General features: G+C 36.2%; 1 protein-coding gene across 1 annotated transcript in view; it reads right to left on the bottom strand.

Moving 5' to 3' along the window:
- Positions 1-24,884, bottom strand: part of LOC126237152 (uncharacterized) — a 235,017-nt gene that overhangs the window by 96,615 nt on the left and 113,518 nt on the right. The window contains exon 6 of the mRNA XM_049946997.1: positions 11,988-12,111. Within this exon, the coding sequence (XP_049802954.1) occupies positions 11,988-12,111 (124 nt within the window). The remainder of the gene's footprint in view (positions 1-11,987; positions 12,112-24,884) is intronic.

Here is a 24,884-nt window from a genome sequence, read left to right as displayed (position 1 = left end):
CAGTTTCCATATTTTATGAGTTACCTTGACAGCTGGTTTATCCTAACCAGAGGGTAAATGGTAGACAATGGTGAGGATGTGGACCTTTAGGTGAATGGAATATGTGTGTACTGGACATACTGCTCATACTGCTGGCCTCATACACTTTAGAAATAGATATGAAGTGTCACCCACTGTCAAAATGATGACTGAAGCAGTAAATGTTAGGACTGGAATTGACCATCTTGCAAGGTCCAAACTTACACAGAGGGAGGGATTGATTGTTATTGGTAGCTCCAATGTTAGGTAGATTATGGTGCCCCTCACGAAAATAGCAGATAGTTTTGGAAGGAGGTCCATTGTAGACTTGATCTGCTTTCTGGAAAATTCAGATGAGATGTGGAGAAGCCTCTATTGGCAGCTACTGAATAGACTGAGAGCAACAATATGCAAGCTATTGCTAATGTTAAACACTCAATGCACACGTTGTTTGGCTTCTGTGGTTATTAAGGATTTTTATATTAGAAGGGTTTACTGAATATGAAAGCAATATCATACCCACCAAGTTCTCATAAAACCCCTGAAAGGTTTGATTCTACACAGTCAGTTAATGGAACAAAGTCATCTATCTTAATGCTTGTAGACCATGATGGTACAAAAATGATTATACAATAAAATTATGGTCAAATTACTAATTCTGTCTTTTGAAACAACTTCTCTGAAGAGGATTACAAAACAGTTACTATATTTGTGTGTAGCATGAACTGTAAAATGACAGACATGAAAATACGAGGGGTAGTTGCATTGTTTATGAAACATTTTACCTTTGAGAACTGCTCATCCACATGATAATTATTGCTACAATCTGAAATGAAGTAAGTGTATGTTACTTCACTGCTTTCCTAGATTAAATCTGAATTTCATGTGCATAATTTTAGGCATGTCAAAAGTAACTACAGTTACTTTAATTTTTATCTAGAATGGAAAAAAATGGAAATGAAGTCCATGCTTCTTTACAGAGCATAGGGGAACGATGCGGGAGACCCTCACCGCTGTACTAGGCAAGCTCCTAATGGAGGTGGTTTGCCGTTGCCTTCCTCTGACCATAATGGGGATGAATGATGATGATGAAGACGACACAACAACACCCAGTCATCTCAAGGCAGAATACTTTACTACAAAAAGTAAATATTCTCTACACTTTTAGTTTGTGGAATAAATGTCAAAGATAAACAAAACCTACGACAGAGTTTAATAGTACACCTGAAGTATGGCTGGAATGGTTCCATGAATTGAAGGATGAAGATCCTGACAGTGTTACTGTTGACTGAGAGAATGAGGCTTGTGTACATGAAAATGGTCATGATTCAGGAACAGAACAAGCAGTGTTAGAAGATGATGAATAGGAATCACAACAAGAAGTAATTCAAGAGGACATATTTCTTTTAGGGAAAGAGGGAATAGCTAAATGGAGGAAAGGTAAATATCCTATCAGTATTAGAATGAGATCCTGTAATATTATTATGCTTTGCCTCAACTCAAAAATGAAGCTTGTATAACAAAGACAGAAATTATTGCTCGACAGGTATTTGTCGGTGCCGTTTGACCGCTGTGTCTACTTTCTTCCCATGACTGATTTTAACCTGCACACACAAACATGTGACACGAAGTAGGTAGGATTCTACCATCCCACACTCATATCTAGAATATTGTGTGTTTGAGATGGTGGAAGGCTGAGTGGTTCTAGGATTTTCACAGAAATTCTCAGATCACTACAGCTGCTGTCCCTCCTGAGGAACCACACGTTTGTCTGGCCTCTCAACAGATACCCCTCCATTGTGGTTGCGCCTATGGTATGGCTATCTGTATCGCTGAGGAATGCAAGCCTCCCCACCAACAGCTAGGTCATGGTTCATGGGGGGAATATATAATACCTTTAATTCATATGACAGAATTTTATGAGTTGCTTTTTCAGCATACTGCTGTGATTTTTCTCTTGAACAGTTTGTCCCTATACAGGGTGGTCCCGAATTCATGGTACAAACTTTAATGGTAGGTGCAGGACATTGTAACAAGGATATATTGTATAGGAATGTATAGTCCCAGGTGACGCGGTGAGGCGTAAACAGGGGAAATAACGGCCGAAAGGAAAACGAATGATTTTATTGAAATCGTTGTTGACAAGTGTCATGTTTACAGTAAGTGTTCAAAATTGCGTCCACCATGAGCGATACATGCTTGACAGCGTCGGTGCAGCGATTGGCGTACACGTTCAAAGATGCCTGGTATTTCACGCACACCTGCAGCAGCTACAGATATGCGAGCAACGAGATCCTCATCTGAGTCAACTGGAGTCTCATAAACAAGGCTCTTAAGATGTCCCCATAAAAAGTAATCGAGGCAAGAGAAATCAGGAGATCGGGGTGGCCAAGGGACTGGTCCACCACGCCCAATCCATCTAGCACCAAACGTGGCATTCAGGTAATTCCGTACAGCAGTGCTGAAGTGTGCTGGCGCTCCATCGTGCTGAAACCACATGCGGTTACGAATGGCGAGCGGAACATCTTGCAGCAGTTCTGGTAACACTTCTTGCAGAAAAATAAGATAGCTTTCGCCACAGAGTCGCGTGGGTAGTAAGTATGGCCCAATCAAAAAGTCGTTCACAATACCAGCCCACACATTAATACCGAAACGTTGTTGATACGCATGTGGACGCGTTGCATGTGGATTATCTGTTGCCCACACATGGGAATTGTGCGCATTAAAGACACCCTCGCGTGAAAATGTCGCTTCATCTGTAAATAGCACATGACCTACGAAATCCGGCTGCAACGCACATTGCTGCAACAACCACTGGCAGAAGTTCACGCGAAGAGGATAATCTGCCGGATTCAATGCTTGTACTTTTTGAAAATGGAAGGGGTGTAAGCGATTTTCATTTAACACTCTGCATACAGTCTGATGACTCACATGTACGTCACGCGCAACAGTTCTTGTGCTTGACTCGGGTCTATCAGCCACTATGTTCAAGATGCGTTCTTCCAGTCGTGGAGTGCGTACAGCTCTTAATCGACCAGCGTCATGTCTGTTGACGTCGAACGTACCTGTTTCACAAAGTTGACGATGTAACCGTTGAAAAATTCTATGATCCGGCATTCGTCGATTAGGATACTCCGCGCGATACATTCGTAACGCAGCTCTGGCGTTACCATTTGCACGGCCGTACATGTAATGCATGTCTGCTTTTTCTGCATACGTAAAGTCACCCATCGTCTACGGCAGCACAATTGTGAATGGCGCTTGTCCCTACTGCGATACATCATGTTCATCTACTGCCCTCTACCGGCAGTGACACCAACCGATCACTCCATTTCTCTTTCCCCTGTTTACGCCTCACCGCGTCACCTGCGACTATACATTCCTATACAATAAATCCTTGTTACAATGTCCTGTACCTACCATTAAAGTTTGTACCATGAATTCGGGACCACCCTGTATATTCTACTGCATTTAAGACATGATTATTAAATATATTTGCTGCCTGTGATTCATAATTAATAGCCATTCCACTCAGGTCAAAAGTGATGTTATCTTGTACTGTGGTTGGTTGTCCTGTCTCTCGTTTCACCACATTAAATATAGCCATAAGTCTACTGTTGGAATTACTGATTTATGACATTATGTGCATGTGCATTGTTTTTTAATAACCTTTCTAAGTAATTTTGAGTAGATTTTGTAGTGTGCAACAATTGCAGGACCTCTATTTTTTCTTGCCAACAGATACATTTCCCTTTTCCTTCCACAAGATACTTTAATCATTCTAGTGATTGACGGTTTTTTACATGGCTGTTTAGTGTCCTTTCTGATTATCTTATGAACTACATTATTTTCCAATAACAAGGAGAATTTATCATGGAATATATTAAATTTTATGTTAAAAATTGTTACAGTATAAATCCCATGTGATTCTTGGAAACTGTTCTTAAAAATATTTGTCCTGGAGTTATTAATTATTCTAACAAATTTCCAGTGAGGAGTATATTTACTTAAGGCACTATTTCATTCATCTTAACTAACTGTGCATCATAATCAGAGAGAACATTTGTTATTGGGAAAACCGTTATTTTCTTGCTTTGAGCTTCACCAAAGAAAACATTATTAGTTAGTGTCCTACTCTCTTTATCCAACAATTTTGGAAAGTTAATTACTGAGATCCAATTGTAGGATCCAAATAAAGATTCTACATCATTTTTCCCATCAGAATCATTTAGAAAATCTGCACTAATGTCACTACAGACTATTAACTGCTTGCTGCTGTCTGACAGTTAGCATAGTAAGTCATTCAAATTCCTCACAAACATTTAAAAATTAGCCAGTGGTCAACTACATAAAGTTACAGTTAAAAGTGAACTATTTTTCAGCATTAATTCATAAGCACACATTTCTATATGTTGATCGCCAAATAATCTGCTTGTCTCAGTGTTATTGAACTTGTATTTTGTCTTAATATATGTAACAACTTTGCCAATGGTTTCTTGTTTAATAACGTTCCACACAGAACGATGGAAAATCCAGGATGGAATAATGACAATATTATGGAAAGAACAGTGTTACTCACCTTATAGTGGAGATGTTGAGTTGTAGACAGGCACAACAAAAAGAATACTGGCCTTGGCAGCAACAGACTGTGGTAATGTTCATGCATTTGTGTGAATATATATATATATATATATATATATATATATATATATATATATATATATATATATATATATATATATATATATATATATGTGTGTGTGTGTGTGTGTGTGTTTATTTCACATCAAGGCCTTCTGGCAAGAAGCTTGTGTGTTTAGTAGTCTTTTTGTTGTGCCTGTCTGTGATTCAAAATCTCTGCTATATGGTGAGTAGCAATCTATCCTTTTCATATCATTGTCAATATTCCAAATAGCTTTTGTCTTAGTCTTAAGAGTATTAGATTTTTTGAATGTTGTACAGAGTGGATCATTCAAAAATACTGGTGGTAATGAAGTTTTAAATCTTGACTACTGCTCGTTTTCAGAAATTTGTAGGGTTCTCTCTTCCTAGCACAAGATATTTTATTCCCAGGACTTGTCAACTCCACGCTTCCATCCAGTTTTGCCACTGTTTGGTTTAGGAGAAATCAAGACTCAATATACTGTAGGAATATGTTTAAAAAAGAGTTACATTTTCCATGAACACTGTTTACTTTATACATTTCTTTTCAGTGTTCTCACCGTAATTACTCGCTAATCACTGAAATTGAGTCATTGTTTATGATTACCAATACAGTACTTTCCTGCAATGATCTGTATCTAAATGGTCACTAACTTTTATTGTTAAATGTCCACCATTACCTGATAAACCACTGAATATCGGTTTTGCAGCTAAATTACTGAATGTTGATAGGTCTAAAGACAAACTCTCAATAGCTGTGCATTGTCCTTTACTCCTCATAGGAAATTTTACTGTGGATAATAATCTAAAGTTGAGCTTTAGTGTTTCTTGTCCACTATACTGAGACTGTAATCAAGAGGTTTTTCAACACGGTACTCATTAGCCCGAAGAACCTGTGACTTACCATCATTTTTGAAGATATACCCGTTTCACCTTTTTGATTTGTTTGTCTATTTGTATAACTCTTGCCACTCTATCTGCAGGTGTAGGTAACTATTTTCTTTGCAAAATAGCTATGTAATGAAGTAAATATTAAGCTATCAACATGAGATAAACATGGGCTATACACAAAGCAGGATTATGTTGTGATAGTGGGTGGACTTGGTAAAAATAGCATCTGCAATGAACCATACAAATGTTGGCTTGGTTTCTGCTTTCATGCGGTATGATTGAACCCAATTGAACAGCTCTGTCAGGAGGGTTAATATGGAGCTATATCAGCTGCTTTGGGTGGCTACTTTGTCAGGCATAGGTTTGGTTCCTGTTGATGGTATTTTGTAGGTGGGACTTCACAAGACGAGACTTGCATCTCAACAGGAAAGGGAAGGGTAAGCTGGCTGGGATGATGGCAAAATCTTTGGGGGGTGGGGGTACTGAATCTCATGAGAGTACTTTTTTAGGCTAAGATCAAAGTCCAATCATCCAACATTGATTGAAGTTAAGCTTAATGAGAAGTTCAGACAGGCAGGTACAAGAGATATTAAAATATCACAAGAGTCTACAACAGCACAGTGAAAAATAATATTAGCATGTCACAAGATTCTCAAAAAACCACAGTGAAAAATATGTTAGTATATTGCATCAGAATATCAGGGGATTAAAAAACAAAGTAGATGAGCTTCTTGTTTGTTTGGAATATTTAGAAACTGAGGGTGGAATAGATGTACTACGCATGTCTGAACATTATATAGTCACAGGTATAGAAATGGTAAATGTAGGTGGATATAAGCTTTCAGAACATGTAAATAGAGACACTATGGGGAGAGGAGAAGTTGCCATATTTGTTAAAATCTGTTACAGTGTGAAAAATTTGGAAACTAAAAATTTTTGCATAGAGCAACATATAGAAGCATGTGCATGTTAGCTTAAACTAAATAATGGCACTTTTATAATCATATCCTTGTATAGGTCTCCGTTGGGAAATTTTCGACTATTTTCGAAAAACTTGGATCCTTTGTTGTGCTATTTGTCAGAGAGAGAAAAGAAAATTATTGTTTGTGGGGATTTCAGTGTAGATTTTCTGAAAGAGTCCAATAGAAAGCTTGACCTTGAAGTATTACTTGGTTCTTTCAATTTAACATCAGTTATTAATTTTCCTAATCAGGTGGTACAGGAAAGCAGTGCACTGATAGATAATGTTTTCGTAGACCAAGATAAATTTAATCAAATAAAAACTTTTCCTGTTAAGAATGGTCTGTCTGATCATGATGCACAGCTAGTTACAGTATATGATATAGCTCCATACAGTAATGCCAAACAGTCCTCCAAAATATTGTATTCAGTTAACGATTTAAAAATTCAAAATTTTAGGGAAAGCTTACAACAGTTAGACTATGATGAGGTGTACAGGGAACCTGATGCTAATTTAAAATTTAACCTATTTCATGATACCTTTGTGAGTATATTTGAAAACAGTTTCCCTAAGAAAACAGTGAAATATAATTGTAAGAAACCATGCAAAAAGCCATGGCTTACTAAAGAGATAAAAATATCTTGTAAACAGAAAAAGGAAATGTATCTTATAGCTAGGAGGAGTAATGATCCCAAAACAGTGAAACATTATAAAAACTACTGCACCGTATTAAGAAAATTTATTAAAATGCCCAAAAGTGTGTGCTTTGCGTCTGAGATTAGCTCATCTGACAATAAAATTAAAACAATTTGGAATATTGTTAAAAGGGAAACAGGACAACTGAGGGCACAGGAAACTGTATTCTTTCAATTTCACATCAGTTATTGATTTTCCTAATCAGATGGTACAGGAAAGCAGTGCACTGTTATCAAGAAGTCAGAAGTAGAAAACATTTTTAATTATCGTTTTTTTATGTGTTGTAGAGAAAATAGGTTCCAGTTATTCATTAGAAAATGCAAAGCACTATAAGGAAGAAGCAATATCTATGCAATTTGATAAAATTGAAATTCAACCCACCTCTCCTATGAAATTAGGAAAATAATAAATTCACTCAAAAGTAAAAGCTCACATGGAATTGATGGCATTTCCAACAGAGTACTAAAAGCTTGTCCCAACAAATAAGTAGGATTCTCAGCCATATTTGTAGTAGCTCACTGAAACAAGGCATTTTTCCAGATAGTCCAAATCTCACTTCTGACAGTTTTATCTAAAATTCTTGAAAAAGTAGTGTATTCAAGAGTAGCATCACATATTTGTAAAAATGAAGTACGAACAAAATGTCAGTTTGGTTTTCAGGAAGGATTTTCAATAGGAAATCCTATATATGCTTTCACTGATCAAATACAAAATGCACTGAATAACCAAATATCACCAATTGGGATATTTTGTGATCTCTCAAAGGCTTTTGATTGTGTGACTCATGAGATTCTTCTAGATAAGCTAAAGTACTGTGGTATGAGTGGGACAGTGCACAAGTGGTTTAATTCACATTTAACTGGAAGAATGAAGAACATTGAAATTAACAGTACAGATAGCCTGCAAAAATCAGCAGAGTCCTCTAACTGTGGAGGTATCAAGAATGATGTCCCTCAGTTTTCAGTCTTGGATCCTTTTTGTTCTTAATATATACATTAATGACTTGCCACTCTATATGCATGAAGATGTAAAGCTAGCTCTTTTTGCTGATGATACAATTATAATAAACACACCCAACAAACAAGAATCAGCTGAGGAAATTGTAAATAATGTCTTTCAGAAAATTATTAAGTGGTTCTCAGCAAATGGACGCTCACTAAATTTTGAGAAAACACAACTTATACAATTCTGTACAATAAATGGCATAACACCATTGATAAATATAGACTATGGATGGAAGTCTGTTGTGAAAGCAGAATATTCAAAATTTCTGGGTGTGTGTATTGATGAGAAATTGGACTGGAGTAAACCCAATGATGATCTGATGAAACGGTTAGGTTCAGCTAATTATGCTATTAGGGTTCTTGCAAATTTTGGTGATAAACATATCAGTAAATTAGCCTACTATGACTATTTTTATTCACTGCTTTCATATGGCGTTACATTTTGGGACAATTTGTCATTAAGAGAGAAAGTATCAGAATAATAGCTGGAGACCACCCAAGATCACCTTGCAGAGATTTATTTAAGGAACTTGGGATATTTACAGTACCTTTACAATACATACTTACGAAATTTGTCGTCAATAACCCACCCCAATTCAAAAATAACAGCAAAGTGCATAGCTACAACACTAGAAACAAGGGTGATCATTACTATTCTGGATTAAATCTCATCTTGGCACAGAAAGGGTTGAATTATGCTACCACAAAAATGTTTGTTCATTTGCAAAATAGCATTAAAAGTCTGACAGATAGCCAACCAACATTTGAAAAATTAATTAATTAATTAATTATTTTGTGTAAAGAACGGTAAGGTTAAAGTGACATGTTCCACATCATTACAAAATGTCGTATTTATGATCTAAGGATCTATGAAACAAGGATTAATGTATGTATGTATGTGTGTTTGTATGTGTGTACGTAAGTACGTATGTTTGTATGTAACTGAGGAGCCAGCAGCTTTTTTTTAAAGTTCCAGATTTTTATCCAAATTGCATCACTAAATTTAGTTAGAATAAGCATTACTCACACCACTAAGTATAGTGGTAGTTTGTTGTTAATACAGTTTATCTCATGAAAAATACATGAGAGTTCTTTTATGTCTTGGAATCTACAGAACATGATGAATGAAAGAATAAATGAAACCAAAGAGCAATTTGAAAAGGAAATTAAAGGTCAGGGCAAAGAAATTTAAACATCAAGGGTCATTTTGGCAGAACATTTCAGCTCCAAGGGAACTGCTCTTACATGTCATCAATGCCAGCAAAACATGAAACCTTATAAGAAGCTCATCATTTGCTGATAACACTATAACTCCTTCAGAGAACTTGGAAGATCAGTTGAATGGAATGTACAGAGCTTGACAAAGATAATGCAATGTAGTCAGTTTAAATCTAGGGTTGCTTAGGAATTATATAAGGAAATGATGCACTAAAAGTAGTAAATGAGTTTCGCTATTTGGGCAGCAAAATAACAGATGACAGTCAAAATAGAGAGCATATAAAATGCAGACTGGTAATTGCAAGAAAAATATTTCAGGAAAAGAGAAATTTGTTAACGTCAAATATACATGTGAATTTAAATGTTTGGAAGCTATTTATGGAACTATTTGTACAGAAAGCAGCCTTGCATGAAACTGAAATATGGATGATAAACTGTTTGGATGAGAGCATAATTAAAGTTTTTGAATAGTGGTTTTACAGAAGAATGTTGAAGAATGGATGGGTAGATCTAATAACAAATGAAAAGGCACTGAACCAGATTGGGGTAAAATAAATTTAGGGCACAACTTAAATATAAAAGAAGGGATCCTTTGACAGGACACACCTTGGGGAATCGAGGTATAGTCAGTCTGGTGTAGGAGGAAACTGAGGGATAAAAATTATAGTGGGAGGACATTGTTTGATTTTTGTAAGCACATTCAAATAGATGTAGGTTGGCAGAGATGAAGAGGATAGACTAGTAGAGGGAGTTTTGTCAAACCAGTCTGACAGAAAACTACAGTGACAACAAAGATGTTGTTAATGAAATAGAAATTGTATGGAATAGGCAGAACTGCATCAGTGACACTAATAGCTTTATGAAATTTATCAAGTTAAATTATGTATAGATATGCAGTAACTACCAATGCCAGATTAACAATAAATTAGATTTAGCAAGAATGTTGAAGACTTCACAGAAATATTCCCTGGAAAGAGTGCAGTATGTATACATTAAAATTTACACATATGCTATAGATCATCCAGTTTCCAAATCATAACCCCTAAGCAAGATGCATGTGTCAAAGGAAAGTTACACCTCTGGCCCAATGTAGTGACAGATAGAAGTAAGTCTACTACCAAAATATATGTTGATGCAAATTTGAATACAAAGGACGCTAAAACACATCAGATATCATTTTTTAATGTACCCTGGGAGATGAGTGGATTAAAGAGCTCCACTTCTTGTGGACAATTTCAGCAGTCTGAAGAATATATATGGGTTAAATATGAAATAGGGGAACAAAAATAAAGATCATAACTTGCAAAACAAATGAGTTTATGCAACAACTGAACTTCTATTTGTTTCATCAATAGTAGATAGAATAACTAGCTGTACCCTTGGAAAAAGCTACATGTCATTTTTCAGTAAAAATCAATAAATTTATCAGTGATCTTCAAAATTATTTTGACATTGAATTATAATTTAGGATACCGATGGTTATGAAGATCTGGGTCTTGTGAAATGTAACTAATGTTCAACAAATGTTTGAGTTAATCATTCCATTGAAAATCACTATTATCACATTTCAAAAAAGATTATATTGTAAGAATCTTCAGATTTCTATTGGTTTGTTTTTTCTTGCATGTTCTGTAATTTAGAAAATTTCAGAAATTTCAACAGTTGCAAGATGATACACTTGCCACATGTACTTTCAACTATCTGTTCTTAAAAAACGTTAGTATTCCCTACAGTATTGTTCACAGTGAACAACAGGATGGCAGTTAAAAGGTAAATGGCAATTGTTTCTTGACTCATTATACTGAAAATCATTAGGAAAGCCTCACTACAATGCCACATCATTACTTCCAGTACTAAAACCATAATCATTTAAATAATTTCATAATTTGTTGGGATTTGTGCTTGTTCACATGTATTTTTCTTATCAGGTGTGCTACCATACCACCAATGTTTCCCCGCATATTCCAACTGCCTATGGGTAAAAAAAGTTTCAGAAAAATATGATGTAAAACTATTTATCTCCAATAAAATATGTGACACATTAAATGAATAACTATATGACAAATTACAACACTTGTTCTGAGAATAAAAATAATGTGAACAATTTATATAGTAACTTTGGCTGTTCCAAAGGGTTGACTGAAAAAAATAACTTTGTTGTTAACAGATAAAACGTTACAAAAAAGTAAAATATCACAAGTGAAACTAAAGAGGTAAGTGGAGGAACTGTAACTGTGTAAAGTAAGATATTTTAACAGGGTGACTGAGAAAACAGTAACTGAAATAAAGGAGAAATAGGGCATGTTAGTCGAAGTGGTAATTTAGAAAGTGGTCTGAATGGGATTATTTGCAGCATCTGCAGTTGTGCTGTAATCCTGATCAGTTATATATTCAAGTACTTAGAACAACTCATGCCACCTTTATGGCTCTGCTATTTTAATGTCAAGCGGTGAAAATATAATACTATAATTTGAGCTCCACCATATAAATTAACTTTAGAATAAAAAAATTTAAGCTTAAATGTAATGATACAGTACCTTCAATAGGTTCAAAATATGAGCTTTCACTGCCAATGACCAATAGTTTATGATTGTCAACTGATACTTCAACTGGGCAGTAGAGAGCTGCATTGAACATAAGCCGGAAGCGGTACCTGTAACCCTGAAAATGAGATGAAGACAACAGTTTTATCTGCTAAATACTTAAAAGAAATAAAATTCATTGATTTTGATGGCTTAATAACTATAAATTTTCCAGGAAAGCAAGAAAACTTTAAAATACATTATTTTCATATAATCCCTCACTGCTCTGGACGCACATGTTTTTCATTACCTATAAAGATAACAACTCATTGATTTGACTGTTGAACTTAAGCAGAATTTTATAATGAAAATATATCCTCTTTTTCATAAAACTACATAAATTAATTCAGCACAAAATACAATACGAGCAAATGCAAAAATATTATCCATAAAATGGAAGTTACGACTATAATGGAAATAGATTGCAAACTATCATTTCATAGATATGACATCACTAAACAACACCTCAAAATAGAAATTAAATGTTCATTAATTTGAATGGATGCTAGTTTGGTATTTAATGAAAATAATCTTCTTGTAATTCAAATAAAAATGGTAACAAAGGAGGTTCATCTTATTTATTTTTAGTCAGTGAAAAAAATCAGCAAGCATGGAATGAGGTAACAGGAAGGAGGAATAGCTAATGAAGACATGTAAACACATAGATGGAATTTAAAAATGTGACTTTTGCTAATAAAGGTAGTTTACAGTAAGTATTTCATACAGCTCTTTATTTTCACCCTACCACTTTGGGTAAATTATTTGTTAATTGTAATACGATTAATGCTTCAGAAAAAGTATATAGGATATTGAAATTAAATGTGCTGTGTGATGTTAAGCACACAATTTCGCCAAAAGATAACAGTGAAACGTCTTTTAAGTCAAGGCTCAGATTCAGATTCTTCATTAGCCGTTGACCACATGTAGCAGAATGGGCTTCACATTATATACAAAAGCAATTGCTGCATTAATAACTGTTCACATTGCAAGTACAAATAATTTATCTTATATTAACCTGTTGTACAGAATCATAATCCTGATCCTAAAACTCAAATCCTACACTACTAGTGTCCAAGAATTCTTTTAAACTGCAGAATGGATTGTTTATTTACCATTTATACAACTTACTTCTAAAATTATTGAAAGGTGTATTCATTACTCAATGTGTCAATTAATGAAAAAAGTTTCAAAAAGTTCACTTTGTGTTAACTGCTCATTTTTGTCAGACTATGTCTAGGAATATCAATACTCATCTAATTTCTGGCATCACGACAATGTATGTTCTCTCCGGTATCAAAACCTGCTATATATATAAATGATACATAGTTACAAAGATTTATCACTGTCATCATTTTGGTCTTAGTGAAAAAAGGGCAGCAGTGTTCTCTTGTACCAGCCTTACACATTATTCTCAGCAACTTTTATTGACTCAGTAATACAGTATATCACTGACATGGCAGGAGTAACCCCATAACAACAGCCCGTAGGATATATGAAACTGAAAAAGTTCGAAGTAAGCTATCATGAAATATTCATTTCTCACTAAATCAGTCAATTTCCATATGAGATAGGACACCCTTGATATCTTTCTGCAGACATGATTAATATGGGGTTGCCAGTTTGGTTTGGAATCAATATGTATTCCAAGCAGTTTTACAGATTTTGCTTCCATGTCTTTATTTAGTACAGCAGCAGGTGTTGAGTTTTCTCTGGATTGCACAGTAGTTTATTAGATGCGATCCAGTTTAGTATTAAGGAGAGTGTGTCCTGTGATTTCTGGCACAACCTTAACCTATCTTGATCTGTGGCAAGTAAAGTTGTGTCATCCACATGGCAGATAACACTGAAGCCGAACATAATGTGACAGATTGTTAATTGCAGCAGTGAAGAAGAATAGCCCAAGAATAGAGCCTTGAGGCAGACAAGATATGACTTTCTTCAGGGAAGTACGCTTATTTTCAATTGACACAAATTGGCTCCTTATATTAAGAAAAGACTTAATTATTTCTAATACTGTATTATATATGCCATTATACTGTCATTTGGCTAGTAAGATATCATAGGGGATGCAGACAAAAGTCTTACTCAAATTGCATAACTCAAGAGATGCTGTATTCTTATTTTCAAATGCAGATCATGTCTGAGTAATAAATTCAAAGACTGAATACGTGGTATTTTTTCCTTTTTGAAAATCTTGCTGTCTACTACAAAGAAGCTTACGTTTTTCAAGTAGTTGCTGAGCTGTATGTGAAAAATTGCTTCAAATATTTTGGAGGAAATTGTAACAATATACACTGGCCTATAATTCTCAGAGAGATGCTTTTCCCCCTTTTTGTATGTAAATATAACTTCTGAAATTTTGAACTGGTTGGGGAGAACTCCAAACTCAAGGCATTTATTCATCATAAAACCAGATGGTTTGCAAATAAGAGGTATTATCCTTTCTGTTGTGTAGCAGTCCATGCTTTTTGACTTAGAAAATTTTGAAATAGCATTAACTGTATCTAAGTGTGTGACAAGATCCCAAAGGAATTCATGTCCTCTAGGAAGCTGACCAGAAAGTATATCATTTGCAGATGTTTCTGACTGGTTAATTTTACATCTTAATTCATTTACTTCAGTAATAAAGTATTTATTGAGCATCTCCAATACATTCATCTGCTATGCTAACAATTTATAGGCCTCTTGAGAAACTAACTGTAATATTGTCCAAATGGGTATTCCTTAGCATTGTGCTATTGTTAGTACAATATAATAAATGTTTTTGAATTGGACTTATCTGAGCCAGACAACTCTATGTTGAAATCCCCATTTCTCTGCCTCATGATGACTGGGTGTTGTGTGATGTCCTTAGGTTAGTTAGGTTTAATTAGTTTTAAGTTTTAGGGGACTTACGACCATAGATGTTAAGTCCCATAGTGCTCAGAGCCATTTTTTTTAGCCAAATCCCCATATACTGTAACATTAGTTTCAAATTTTAAAATTTTTCTTATCAAGTGTAGAGTGAGCTGATATTACACAAGTCATACCTCTAAAAATGAAATAACTGACACAAAGTCATATAGAGTAGACGCTACACTTTTCAAGTTAATTATGCAATATTTATTTTTACGTGTATGTTTGATACATTGTATTTTTACTATGTGTTCTACATTTGTGATTATGTTTCTCACTGTCAAACTTAACTTTTTATCATTGTTCAATACTATTTAAAGTAATTTAATGACTGGCAGATGAAAAAGTGCATCATTTCATTTCAAATGCTAAATTACAAACTTATGCACTTTGATATTCAGTGTAAACATATTTCAGAACAGCCAGTTTAGTAATTTCAAATCCAGGAAGGCAGAAATTCAATTCTGTAATTTTTGCATACAAACACAAATTCACACCAAAGAAATCTCTTGAAAACAATTAAAACAGTATTGTCAGTCATTAAAAACGTAAATATTTCAAACTTTCACAACCTTTGGCTTGATTTTAAAGACATCTTTATGCCTGACTTAATAACACTTCAGTATCAGATGTTCATAAAGGAAGGCAACTAGAATACTTACATAGTTTACTTATAATTTGTGAATTTTGAAAGCCAATTTTTTTAAACAATTTTACAAATTTTTGTAGGAAAAAATTAATATTCAACAATTCCAAATTCTTTTATGCAGAACTTACTGACACACTCAAAACTTCCTGACAATATAATTTTTCATTATAAACCTTTAAATGTGATAATAATAACAATGTATACAAAGTTTTTGAGTGTTATTCATGTCTATAAGAATCAGTGTCAGACCAGTTTATGATTTAGTTTTGTAACAGTTGGAATGAGTTTCTGAAACATTTATAAGACAGTCCTGATACAGAATTTTATGAGTTTGAAGCAGTTTTGTGCCAGTTTTGAAGTAGTTGTCTCTGATGTTTTTTGATGAAAATGTATATGTGACCCATAAAACAGTGTTTCATTCCATAGCTTGCATTTTGACCTGAACTTCTTGTTGGCCCAGGATAGTGTGCCAACTTCAGCAGTTAAATATTTAATAAATTGTATGCACTCCTCTTGTCATAAGCTTATCTTTCCTGAGTCTGGCTCCAGCTCTCGGCAGATATATGAGTAGAACTGCACAATGGAAAGTTAAATGTTTATCTTTTTCTGTGTTTTTTTGTAGCATATGTTTTAAATTTCATACGTGTTTTTTCTGTTTGTGGTTTAATCTCACATTTCTGTAGGTGTAAATTCATTCAGCCTGTAGCACAGAAGTTACTGAACAGTTCTTTAATGCATCAGCGTCTATTGGTGACAAATCAGCAAGGTAGCAAGTTGCATGTCTAGAATTCTGTCTGCTGTTGTACTTTACTTCTTCTAGTCATGCTAGGATGCTGTGTGCAGATGCAGGAGGAGCTGTCTACAGTCTACGAACAGCTGAATGTGCTTTTGGCTATGGTCAGTCACCTTCAGGCTGCTGCCTCAGGGTGTAGCAGTGGCGGAGAACCTGGCAAGTTGCATGGGACACTTCAGTTGTTGCTTGTTTTGCTTATGGGTTCTGCTTTTGAGGCACCTGCTAGTGCACCTGATGTGGTGGATCTGGGGCCATCACAGCAGGGTGAGTAACGCATTCATGTTACTCGAGGCGGAGGGCCAATGTGGAGGTCAGTTGCCTGGCCTCACCCATTCACACTGTGAGTGGACAGGTGGCCACTCCGTCAGCAGGGTTTGAGCAGGTACACAGAGGGAGAGGTTTACTAGTTCTTGGGAGCTCCAATGTTAGGTGCGCTATGGAGCCCCATAAGCAGATAGTGTTCAGGACTGGAAAGAAAGCCAATGTGCACTTGGTATGTCTGCCAGGGGGTCTCATCTGAGATATGGAGACAGCCTTGCCTACAGCTATCAAGTGTGCAGGGTGTAGTCATCTGCAAGTTGTGGCTCATGTTAGCACTAATGATGCTTGTCACATGGGTTCTGAGGTGATCCCCAGTTTGTACAGATGGCTGGTAGAGGTGGTGAAGATTGTTGCCTTTGCATGGGTGGCATAAGCAATTTGCAGCATTGTTCCTAGAGTTGATTAGGGTCCTTTCCTTTAGAGCCGAATGGAGGATCACTCCCCTTGATAGGTCAGGGGTGCACTACACAAGGGAAGCAGCTACTCAGACAATAGAATACTTGTGGAGTGCACATGAGGTTCTTTCAGGCTAGGCAGTAGTTTAAGTGCTCTGACGAACACTTGCCGGTCGATATGCAACAAGAGAAGTCAAATGGCATTCAGAATAAAGTCATTTTAACAGTCATAATTTTATCAGTAAACTGTCTAAGTATTCATAATAAAGTTCCTCAATTTACTCCCTATCAGGAAAGTTCTCACCCTGAAATTATTCTTGGGACTGAGAGCTGGCTGACACCTGAATTGGAAAGGTCACTGACTGAAACCTGAATTGGAAAGGTCTGAGATATTTTGTGAATCATGGAACGTATATCAGAAAGACAGAATGGTGGCCATAGGAGGGGGATTATTCATTGCAGTTGACAAAAATACCGTCTCCAGTGAGGTCAAAGTTGAGTGTGACAGTGAAGTTATCAGGTCACATGTAACAGGTTTAAGTGAAACCATGTTAATTGTTGGATGTTTTAAATGACCACCCGATTCTGCTGTGACAGTTCTAGAGTCATCCAAAGAAAGCATATGGTCAATAACGTGTTAATACACAGATCATCCAGTACTAGCTGGATGTGACTTTAACCTACCGAATAAAGACTGGTATGTCTATGGATTCATTGTACAGACAGATGGTCATGCATCTACATCTACTCTTCATCCGTACTCAAGCTACCTGATGGTTTGTGGTGGAGGGTACCTTGAGTACCTTTATTGGTTCTCCCTTCTATTCCAGTCTCATATTGTTGGTGGAAAGAAAGATTGTCAGTACGCCTCTGTGTTAGCTCTAATCTCTCTGATTTTATCCTCATGGTCTCTTTGCGAGATATATGTAGGAGGGAGCAATATACTGCTTGACTCCTCGGTGCAGGTATGTTCTCGAAACTTCAACAAAAGCCTGTACCGAGCTACTGAGCGTCTCTCTTGCAGAGTCTTCCACTGGAGTTTATCCATAATCTCCGTAACACTTTTGTGATTACTAAATGATCCTGTAACGAAGCACACTGCAAAATGCTTTTGAACATGTTTTCTGAAAACTGTCTTGAGCAGCTAGCTCAGTAGCCCACACACAATGGAAATACCTTGGACCTTGTAGCTACAAATAGACAGGACCCTATCAAAAATGTCAGTATGGGAACAGGGATTAGTGATCATGATGTCATTATAGCAACTATGATTACAAAAGTTATTAAATCAGTCAAGAAGACTAGGTGAGTGTTTCTACTAGAAAGAACAGATAAGCAGTTATTAGCATCTCACTTAGACAGTGAACTGGCATCACTTAGTTCCAGTAGAATGAATGTAGAGGAATAATGGGCAACGTTTGAGCAGATTGCAAATCATGGTCTGCAGAGTTATGCACTTAATAAATGCATAAAGAATGTAAATGGTCCGCCATGATTTAGCAATGAAATTTGGAGGATTCTGAGGATTTCAAAAGGGAACACACATGACTATGAGCGAAGATTAGTAGAGATTCATGCATCTGTGAAAATTTCTATGCATGAAGCATACTGCAACTACTACCATCACACCGTAGCAAAAAATTTGGCAGGGAACCCGAAGAAATACTGCTCTTATGTATAATCACTAAGCGGGTCTAATGCTTCCGTTCAGCCCCTTGTTGACCAGTCTGGTGTGGTAGTTGAAGATAGCAAAATAAAAGCTGAATCATACAAACATACCATCAATTGACCATCAGACAGACTCCTGTATGGACAACATAGTAATAATAATCTCTGGTGTAGAGAAACACCTGAAAGATTTGAAAGCATATAAATCAGCAAGTCCGGATGGAATCCCAGTTTGATTTTACAAAGGGTATTCTACAGCACTGGCTCCATACCTAGCTTGCATTTATTGTGAATGTCTCACCCAACTCAAAGCCCCAAGCAACTGGAAAAGGCATAGGTGACTTCAGTATATCAGAAGGGTACAGGAACAGAAATGCGGAATTACAGACCAATATCCCTAGTTTCTGCCTGCTCCAGAATCCTTGAACATATTCTCAGTTTGAATATAATATACCTTCTTGAGGCCGAGAAGCTTATGTCCACAAATTTGCACCGTTATCGAAGGCATCACTTGTGCGAAACTCAGCTTGCCCTTTTTTCACATTATATACAGCATACTGTGGATGAAAGGCAATAGGTAGATTCCATATTTCTAGATTACTGGAAAACATTTAACATGGTACCTCATTACAGCCTGTTAACAAAGGTATGAGCATATAGAATAAGTTCAAATATATGTGAGGGGCTTGAAGACTTCTTAAGTAGCAGAAGCCAGTATGTTGTCCTAAATGATGAGTGTTCATTGGAGACAAGGGTATCATCAACAGTGTCCCAGGGAAGTATGATAGAGACTGCTGTTGTTCTCCATATACATAAATGATGCCCCCTTACAAGCATCCATGATTGTGCCTCTCTTCTTCCCCTTAATCATTCCATAAAGTACCTTCTTACTGTTTCCACTGTCACATTCCATCATATTTGGCCACTCTTTGATTCAGTTCAGTTCTGTTATCTTTCACTAGGCTATCTTCTTCTTCTCAGTGTATTCCGTACTTGCTTCCTCTGCTCTCCTGAAACCATATATGAAATTCTTTATCTTTGCATCTTCCTCCTTTACTCTACTATTCTACCAGGGTGTTTCTTTCAACCTTTTCTTATCACTGGTTCTTCTACACACATTTTCTGCTACTTCCATCATCACTGTTATGAACCTTCCCCATTCCTCCTCTACTGACTGCATTTCATCCCTTGGCACACTGCTCCTATTTTCTAAAATTCTTCTTTGCATTTCACGTCTTTCAGCTTTCACATCTTATCATTCTTTTATATATTTCTGCCCCATTCTTCCTTCTTATCATTCTTTTCTGTCTTTCTGTCCCATTATTCCTCTTCAGTCCCTTTTACCGCACCTACTAAAAGATGATGGCCACTATCTATGGAGCATTAGTGCCTGGCTGCTTTGTCCATTAAACCCTTGGAATTTCAATGATCAAAGTAGAATAGCTGTAAATTGATTTTTGGGAATTATGCAAATTATGTACGTTGCACAGATTTCCCAGTGACATGACTTTTTTCTGTGTTCATTACTATTACAAACTCTATGATGACTAAATTTGGTTTCACTCAAATGTTTTTGTGCAAGTCGACAAGTACACTCTCCTATGACACAAGGCATTGGACTGATGAACATTCTACAGTTGGTACTGGATTAGACAGTTATTGGACACAGTATGTTGCAAGATGACAGATAACAAAGCACAGAAATTATTTAGTTGACATCAAAACCTTCAAACAAAGTAAACAGATGATAACTTTAAAGTAATGCCAGATCAATGTTTAGCATGAACTGAATGCTAACCAAAAACCTTTTCAAAGTTACAGTATATGAAATGAGATGATGTTTATACCTTTGATGAATAGGTGTTACATGTGTGCTGCCATGTGCAGGGCCCTCATAATAAAGTTACACCCAAATGTTACACACTTTCTTCCCAAGTGCAAACTGAGGATTTTGGATGATGTCCAACTATTTAGAGAATGGTGTATGAATATATTATGATCTCAGAAACTATATATGCATATTAAAAATGACTAGGTTAGGTTTTTCTACTTAGTACAGACTATAATTATGAACAGCTACTTGGGTTTTGAAATATGTGGTGTTTCAGGAAATTAGAAAAGCTTATGAAACCATTTTACACAACTGCATTGGGAAAATCTCAGTTATGGGTACAGGAGTCTTTCTGAAAACTATGCAAAAATCTTAATGGCTCGTCAAATCAATTAGTGAAGTAGTCAGCTTATTTATAAAATGTGGGCCACTAAATCTGCAATAGAAAATGTAGCTAGTCACAAAATTAAATTTTGGTTCTGTCATAAGTTAATTAGCATCACATAAATTGAAATAAGTTGCTGAAAAGTCAGAATGCCAGTCTTTCTAATGAGTGTTGATGTTGTTGTTGTTGTTGTAGTCTTCAGTCCAGAGACTGGTTTGATGCAGCTCTCCATGCTACTCTATCCTGTGCAAGCTGCTTCATCTCCCAGTACCTACTGCAACCTACATCCTTCTGAATCTTTTAGTGTATTCATCTCTTGGTCTCCCTCTATGATTTTTACCCTCCACACTGCGCTCCAATACTAAATTGGTGATCCCTTGATGCCTCAGAACATGTCCTACCAACTGATCCCTCCTTCTAGTCAAGTTGTGCCACAAACTCCTCTTCTACCCAATTCTATTCAATACCTCCTCATTAGTTATGTGATCTACCCATCTAATCTTCAGCATTCTTCTGTAGCACCACATTTCGAAAGCTTCTATTCTCTTCTTGTCCAAACTATTTATCGTCCATGTTTCACTTCCATACAGGGTTACACTCCATACAAATACTTTCAGAAATGACTTCCTGACACTTAAATCCATACTCGATGTTAACAAATTTCTCTTCTTCAGAAAGGCTTTCTTTGCCATTGCCATCATCAGTTATTTTGCTCCCCAAATAGCAAAACTCCTTTACTACTTTAAGAGTCTCATTTCCTAATCCAATTCCCTCAGCACTACCTGAGTTCCTAGTCCCATTATCCTAGTTGTGCTTTTGTTGATGTTCATCTTATATCCTCCTTTCAAGACACTGTCCATTCCATTCAACTGCTCTTCCAAGTCCTCTGCTGTCTCTGACAGAATTACAATGTCATCAGTGAACTTCAAAGTTTTTATTTCTTCTCCATGGTTTTTAAGACCTACTCTGAATTTTTCTTTTGTTTCCTTTATGAGTGATGTTACTATGTCTATAAACACATATTAGCTCACATGAAAACTGCAGAGGCATACAGTAGTAAAAAGTTCAGTTATTCATGTCTTTTTGTTAACAAGGTTTCCAATACAAGTAGATGAATCATTCAAATCACCACACTGAAAGTAATGACTCAAATAATGAATCTAAGTGCAGAAAAGCTTAGTTAAGGCTCTGAAATATTTGAGCACCTAACATATGTATACTCCTTCAAAAATGTAAAGAAATTAAAAATAAATACTGGTAAAGACAAAAATTAATTATTGGCCTATTTCAAGGACTTTGGCAGGTATTTACCTTAAAACCTGTCACTGTTCTCTTTGTGTTCTGGTCACATATTCTGTACTCTGTCACAGATACACTTATCTTGGCTGATCATGACTGCGGGTAGTATGTTGCACCTGGTATACACTGTCTGTTACATCAGCGTATTGTCATTGCTGTACAAAAGCGAAAAGTCTCCCAGCCATGACCAATTTATGTTCCATCATTTTGCTTTCATGCAAGATCATTGTCAACTGAATATGAGGCAGCAGTTTGAAGAGTCACTCTGTCTACAATGTGTTGTCTGGAATGAGAGTCAAGTTGATGTTTTTTTGTACAGAGATGTCTCCAAAGTTGATATAGTGTTGTGTGGTCCAATCTTTCCTCGTAAATTACTTGTTGCAACAGTTGTTCTGGTGTCTTGGTGAGGCAGTCAAGTAAAGCTCCCTTCATGCTATTGAATTTGCCATCAGCTGGAGGTGCTTGTATGATGCTGATGATGTGAACATGCTGTTCCTTAATAGGTCCATGAACTTAGGAGTATCATCAAAGATGCCATGGCTGTGTAATATGTAGTCAATGACAGTGAACCATGTTGCTGGGTGTTCCAGTTGGAAGGGTTGTATTTTATGGTGAAAACTCAATTTTATTTATGTTCCACAGAAAGTTTGACATTGATGTTCTGGGAAGTAGGGTCTGAAGCTGTGTCAGATGAGGTCCCTGAGAGCACACACAATGTGGATGGCATTCCAAGAAATTTCTCAGCTGGCCCAGCCTGCTGGCCACACATGAGATTACAAACAAATTCGGCTGTGCCATGCCAGGTGCAGATGAAACAATAAAACCACGCAAGGTGATGCTGTGTAGACCTGAAGTAGCTGGCAGAATATTGTCTTTTTTGGCGTGAGGAAAGTCTGAACTCATCAATGAAATTGCCAAGGAGGTTGAAAGTCATTACACATTATTCATGCACATGTTCATCAAGTCAATGGTACGATGTGGTAGACCATCACTTTCATGTTTAACATACAAAGTAGGCTGATCTGGGTGGAATAAAACATTATGGGAATCACTGTGCAATTCACCATTTTGCCCAGGTTGTTCGTAAAGGTGGTGACTGTGGGATGGCTCAAAAAAAAAAAAAAAAAAGATGGCTCCTTTGCCAAAGCAAACACAATCTTACAAAATACACTTATTATGTTGAAGTAGCTTCTGTTATTCATTATACGTCACCACTGTGGGAATTCCAACTTGGAATGCTCACAGGAAGAAGCACAATGCAAGTAGATGAATGCAAGTAGATGAATGCAAGTAGATGCAATTAATGTGCACTTTATTACTAAACACAGATATACAAAGAAATGTGTGTGCACAATACAACTATTCACAATAAAGTGAGCAAATTGACAGTATTTTCCCTGTGGGACGCTAAACTCTTTGCCAAAATGTCATGTTTTCAAATATGTTGCATCAGCAATGGTCAGGTCCTACAGACACTTTTATCACAGGAATTATTGAGCTCTGGTCCCTGCTTTTCTTTAATTTTGGTCTTGTATGTTTTAGGGGCAAACAAGACTGGAAGTGTTGTAGGAATATGTGTAAGAAAGAGTTAAATATTTCATCTATATTTTCTCTTCTCAGGCTTGTTCCCACCATTTCTAATTAAACACTGTGATTGAGTCATTGTTTACGATTCCTATGACACAATATTTTTCTTCCATGACCTGCACGTAACTGATCAGTATACTTTATTGTTAACATTTGACCATTAGGATTACGTAAACCAATGTGTATTGGTTTTACATTTAAATCACTGAAGATTCTTATCTACAAACAACTGTTGCATGTCAACTTTGTATAGGGCAGTAAAATGGGTAAAACTTTTCAGAGTCCCAGAGCGAAGCCATCTTGTTACATTACAGCGATGTTGAAATGAAGTGGCCACAATGAGAACATTTCGCCACTGAAACTGAGTCAGGGCAATCTTTCCTGCTTGTGCCCTGTAAACTGTCTGTGCTAAAAGTAAGTACAACAACAATTCTTATAAATACATCTTAACACTCAGAAAGATAATAGATGACTAAGTGGAAATGTCACATATTTGTATCCAAAACACTGATTTTTAGCTGGTATGTGCAGAATGCAAATGCATTATATCAATCAAACTTAATTACTGCTTTTTCTATTGTATAATAGAATGTTATGTGCTTCTGATCTATTTTTATCAAGCAATTTTTTGTATCTGATAGAAAACGTATGAACTTATGGTCTTATATATATTATATACATAATGTCAGTCAGCGCTCTCATATATAAGAGGCCTGACTGACATTGAAATGTCCAAGTGATCTGTCATTATTTTCTGCACTCCTTGAAATCCTCTTTGAAGAATGAATCTGTAGGTTTAAAACGCAGGAGTACTGTTTTTTTTATTCATTTATTTTTGGTATATGCATTTTTATTGAGTACATTAAGTGTTGAAAGTAAATACTGACTATACTACCTCAGACACTGATACATCACTGTTATGCACATCATATCAATAGAAGATATATAAGATTGCTAAAAAGTACTCCTTACTGTTACTGAAAGACGTTCATTACGTCAGAGCAGCTCCTTATTTTCAACCACTGCCCA

The sequence above is a fragment of the Schistocerca nitens genome, chromosome 2 (assembly GCF_023898315.1).
Source record: "Schistocerca nitens isolate TAMUIC-IGC-003100 chromosome 2, iqSchNite1.1, whole genome shotgun sequence".
Taxonomy (NCBI): Eukaryota; Metazoa; Arthropoda; class Insecta; order Orthoptera; family Acrididae; genus Schistocerca; species Schistocerca nitens.
Note: the sequence above shows the minus strand (reverse complement) of the source record. Positions and strands in the feature narration are given on the sequence as shown.